Source organism: Vicia villosa, unplaced genomic scaffold, assembly GCF_029867415.1.
Source record: "Vicia villosa cultivar HV-30 ecotype Madison, WI unplaced genomic scaffold, Vvil1.0 ctg.000041F_1_1_2_unsc, whole genome shotgun sequence".
Taxonomy (NCBI): domain Eukaryota; kingdom Viridiplantae; phylum Streptophyta; class Magnoliopsida; order Fabales; family Fabaceae; genus Vicia; species Vicia villosa.
Genome location: NW_026704973.1, coordinates 103,613 through 108,947, shown reverse-complemented (window position 1 = coordinate 108,947; position 5,335 = coordinate 103,613). Strand labels below are relative to the sequence as shown.

The 5,335-nt window shown below is 39.6% G+C and overlaps 1 protein-coding gene across 1 annotated transcript; it reads left to right on the top strand.

The window, feature by feature from the left end:
• Nucleotides 1-3,008: 3,008 nt before the first annotated feature.
• On the top strand, nucleotides 3,009-4,820 carry LOC131622742 (uncharacterized). Its single transcript, XM_058893782.1, has 3 exons — nucleotides 3,009-3,509; nucleotides 3,551-4,637; nucleotides 4,717-4,820. Exons 1-3 carry the CDS (start codon nucleotides 3,009-3,011, stop codon nucleotides 4,818-4,820), a joined length of 1,692 nt encoding a protein of 563 aa, XP_058749765.1.
• Nucleotides 4,821-5,335: the final 515 nt, after the last annotated feature.

Sequence of the window (5,335 nt, the reverse complement as noted above, 5' to 3'; positions counted from 1 at the left end):
CTGGTTCGGCCAAGGGTTGGCTGGACAAGTGAAATTTTTTTCCCCAGTTGGGGTTCGGCCAGGGGTTGGCCGACCCTTAACTGGGTCTTTTTTTTCTTCGTTTTTTAATTGTTTTTTAATTATAATAATTATTTTTTTATTATATTTAATGATTAAAATATATTAAAAAATTATTTTTAATTAAAAAAATAAATATATGCTAATAATTTTTTTTATTCAAGACATAAACGATTTACAAGGAAAAAAAGCCTATTTTTTTTTGGTTTTGTCTTTTGTTGGACTTTATGACCCCCTATGTGACATATGGTGGGTTTCTTTGCTCGCATACCCTTGCCTAACGGTTGGTCATCGTTTGGTGGAGGTTGCCTTTGTGGAGAATTGTCGCTTGAAAGATCATCGTTTTGATGCGACGAATCGCCGGCCGCATAGAAAGCCAGTTGTTCTGCAGTTAAAGGTAGTAAATTATCGAGTACTTCATCATCAATGATTTCAACGAGTGGTTGATTTGAAGCCACAAAGGTTTGTGGCATTTGTGATTGAAAGTTTGGAAAGTAGGCATTCGTAGTGTCAAATGTATATGGTAGTTGGGAGAGTGAAGGGGCAGAGGAATGCAGTTGAGATTGGGAGAATGACTGGTCGAAGTCAGGTTGAGGGATTGAGGTGTGATGTAGTGGTGGTCGAAGTGTTGATTGTTGTTGATATTGTTGTTGGTGGTAGTAGTAGTTTGTTTGGGGGGTTGAGGTGTAAGGACTTGGAATTTGAGATGGTGTGGCAAAAAATGTGTGTTGTTGTGTGGTTTGAGTGTGTTGGTATGTTTGTTGTGGCAATGAAGATGTTTGGGGTTGGAATTGTGTTTGTTGGAATTGTGTTGTTGGTTGAAATTGTGTTTGATTTGATTGTGGGATTTCTTGATGAAAGGTGGTATGTGGGGCTGTTTCTTGTGTAGAGGAAAAGGAGGCATAATGACGCGGGTCTGCCAAATACGATTCTTGCGACAAATATATAAATGAAATATTTCTAAACCATTGCATATATTCGTCGGTGTGTTGTAAAGTAGTACTCGCATCACCATTCATTGTTAATTTTTTCTTTCTTTCCATTCGTTGTTCTCAGCAATGTTCAAATCAATATAAGCAACATCCTTTATATCGTTCTTCGTTATTTCGTGGTGTTCTCGTAGACATCTCGAGGGTTGAGGGATGTTTTGAGCAAACCCAAATTGAAGTCTAACTCTGTCAGCGTGATGCATTTCCACCAGATGAAAACAAATAATATAGGTAGTTGCACTCCACGCCCGAGTTTCTCGTCGAACACAACGTGGATAATATGCGTAAGGCCTCCACAAAAACTGCAAGACATAAATAAATATAAGAGCCGTATTCACGTAGATGAAAGATCTAATATATGGCTTGGTAAAAAACTTACATCTCCAACGACCATGTGATCCAATACGAAACGATATCCAGCTAGATAAGCATTCGGAGATGCGAAATACTTCATACCTCGTTGTACAAATCTTGCATATTTAAAAAGTGTAATTAGAAATATGCGTTAATTTAGAAATAAAATAAATATATGGAATAAAGAATTTACCTAACGGCGTATGGATAAGATGGAGCAATTTCACTCTTTGGAGCAAGTCGTGGAATGCGATAGTAGGTCCATGCAGCGAGAAGGAGTGAGCAGCCTGCAACACTCTTGACTCCTTTTTGACATGCTTTGCACATCTCCCTGTAAAGGGGACACAAACACGCAGACTCCAACTATATTTGCCGCATTTATCAAGATCTTTGACAAATTAGAACCAAGAAGAATGCAACAAATTATGAGATTTGTCAGGAAATAAAACTGCAATCATGCTTAAAATATATAATTTTGCATGCAAAATATTTTCTTCCTCGGTTGGTTGAGTAATTTTTTCCATGTCATCTAACATGTCGTGGATCCATGTCAATTTTATCGCTCCCTTCACCCTATCAGGTCCAATATAAGGTTCTAAGCCTAAAGCATCCACACACGCATAATCAGGTCCTTCGGATTCACCTCGTACAACCCTCTCATCTATACGGAGGCCAAACAACATATGTACATCCTCTAGTGTTATTGTACATTCTCCGGTTGGCAAATGAAACGTATGTGTCTCGGACCTCCATCTTTCAAGCATCGCAACTACGAGCTTGGAATTAACACTTCTAAAGTTGATTTTGGCGACACGTCCAAAATCGGCTCGTTCCAAGTGAGGCTTAATAAACTCACTTGGCTCCCTGCCGAATAGCTGCGTATGTAGTCTAAATCTTTTTGAATCATCCTATCCAAAAAAATAACAAAAATATATAATTTTTTTAGTATACAAAATTACAAAAATAAACCAAAGTTGTATAAAAAATACTAATAACGAAACTTACATATGCAGCCACATTCGCCCTTGTTCCTCTATGTCTTTCTCCCATAGTAAGCAAAGTAGACATGGTGTGTGATTGTAAAACTAGTAAACAAATTGTGTGTTTCAGATGATTGTGCAACTCTTAAAATTGGAAGATGTGATGAGTTTGGAGTGACAATGAGAGGTTGAATTTATAGTCAAAGTGGATGCATTGTATAGACCAATGGTTTAACAAGTGTAGTGCATGCAAAGAAGAATGCACTCTATTATCCAACTTTCTTAATGACTATTGCATGCTACAAGTCTATGGATGGGATATTACACTGGTTGAAGTGACAATTGCATGCATGCATGCAAAAAAAACGAGCTGCCTTGTGGTTCGGCCAACCCTTGGACGCACCTGAACAGGTTCGGCCAGCCCTTGGACGCGTCACGTTTTGGTTCGGCCAACCCCTAGACGCACTGCCTTGTGGTTCGGCCAACCCCTGGACGGACTGAAACATGTTTTCGTCCTTTGCCTGGACGACCCCCTACATGTCCAATTTGGTTGGCATAGTTTAAATACCCATTCAATTGTAGAGCTACACATATTCACACACACATAGAAAAATTATAATTTCAGAAAATGGCTCAGAGAAACATAATTGTTTCAGTGCACTACAATGGTATTATCAGTAACGCTCTAACCAACGGTTTCTCATTTAGCAATACCGAATCAAAACGTTTTAAAGTGCATTGTAGGTCCGATTTTATGCATTTGAAGGAACAAATTGAATCAAAATTGCAACTTCCTGTAAGTGAAATTATTTATCGACTTCCATTATTTAATGGAGACAACAGTAACATTTTTTACGTCATGAAACAAATAGAGGACGACGATAGCGTTAAAGTGATGTTCGAATGTCACAATTTGTTTGCTCCTCTTGACTCGGTCGAGTTATATGTTCGTATTGTTAGTCCTGACGTTAATCAAACGCAAGAGTCGCATTCTCATCAATACGGTATGAGCCAACCCACTGATGAAGAGCCAACACAAAACAATGACCCGTTTATACCCAACGAAGATGTGGATGAGTACAGTGACGATGAAATACAAGAAGTGCGATATGAAAATCTTTTGGTCGTGGTGATGATGACAATGACGCAGATATTGTTATGCCGTCACAGACTACAAATGCACAACCGATTAGCATGTACGTCCCACCGGAGCACTTGCGAAATATCTGTTTAGAGGAGTCACAATCTGAATCAATATTTGGTTCACACAAAACAAACTATAGTGTTGTTGATTTATATAAGGGAATGGAGTTTGAAGACAAGGAGGAGTGTGTTGCTGCTATACAACATTGGCATATCACCAACAATCTTGATTATTGGGTGTATAAATCTGATCAGAACAGATACGTGATCAAATGCGTGAATCCAGATTGCCCATTCAAATGTAGAGCTTCAATTTGCAAGAAGAACTCCAAGTGGACGATCGGTAAGCTTAGTGGACCACATGTCTGCACAACTACTTCAATGTCGCAAGACCATAGACAACTTACATTAGATATTGTCTCTCACTGCATCAGGGATCTGGTTAACACCGACCCATCAATAAAGGTAAAGCTCATAATCTCTCATATTACAGGAAAGTATGGTTATAATATATCGTACAGGAAAGCGTGGATTGCAAAGGTAAAGGCCATAGAATCCCTGTATGGAAACTGGGAGAAATCTTACAATGACCTTCCACAATGGTTATTGGTAATGAAAACATATCTGCCTGGAATGATAATAGACTTGGAAACGTTACCTGCATTTTCAAACGAAGGAAGCCAGTTGGGTGATAAGATGATATTCCATCGTCTATTTTGGGATTTTCAACCATGCATCCATGGTTTTTCTTATTGCAAGCCAATTGTGCAAGTAGACGGAACATGGTTGTATGGAAGGTACAAAGGGACCTTGTTGATGGCTGTGGCGCGGGATGGGAATGGTAACATTTTTCCAATTGCTTTCGCTATTGTCGAGGGTGAAACCAAGGATGCTTGGATTTTTTTCCTTCGCAATCTAAGAAACCACGTGACACCCCAACCCAATCTATGCCTAATATCAGACAGACATCCATCGATTAAAAGTGCCTATGATGATCCTGCAAATGGATGGCAAAATGCTCCGTCTTCACATGTCTACTGCATTAGGCATATCACGCAAAACTTTATGCGTGCGATCAGAGACAAGGAACTACGTAAAAAACTCGTCAATATGGGTAATAATCTAATTTTATTAATAGTACATTTGTCAATTGATCTTTGTCGTTTTCTTGACATGTTTATTATTTGTAACAGGATATGCATTGACGGAGTCAACGTACAACTACTATAGAGCCGAAACTCGACAGGCAAATAGAGATGCGTTGGAGTGGATTGAAAATATCACGCAAAACTCTTGAAGATTTCTTCGCCTCCAACTCTAGTGTCTCCAATCTCTTTTACGTTCAATTTCTCTTCCTTTGATCCAAGATGCCTCAATCCTTCTCCGAATTAGGTTTTAGTACTGCTGATTCCAGTTCAAAACGTGCAAAAAGTCCACTCTACCCTTAATGAACTCGGAGCCCTCAAAAATAGAAAATTGGGAAAATTGCTCGCGCCTGCCAACACGGGCCGTGTCCTGTGACACGGGCACCCGTGTTGGCCTTCTGTCACTGCCCAAAATAATATTCTTCCCAGGCTTCCTGATACGGGCCGTGTCCTGTGACACGGGCACCCGTGTCAGACCACTGATTCTCCATTCTTTTGTTTCTTCTCCTGCTTCCTGACACTGGCCGTGTCCTGTGACACTGGTACCCGTGTCAGGCCACTGTATGCACCAAATCTTCATTTTTTCTTCGATTCGTCTTTGTTTAGCCCTGCATTCTTCTTATGGAATTAAACGCATAAACCTGAAACACAATCACTACCAAAAACA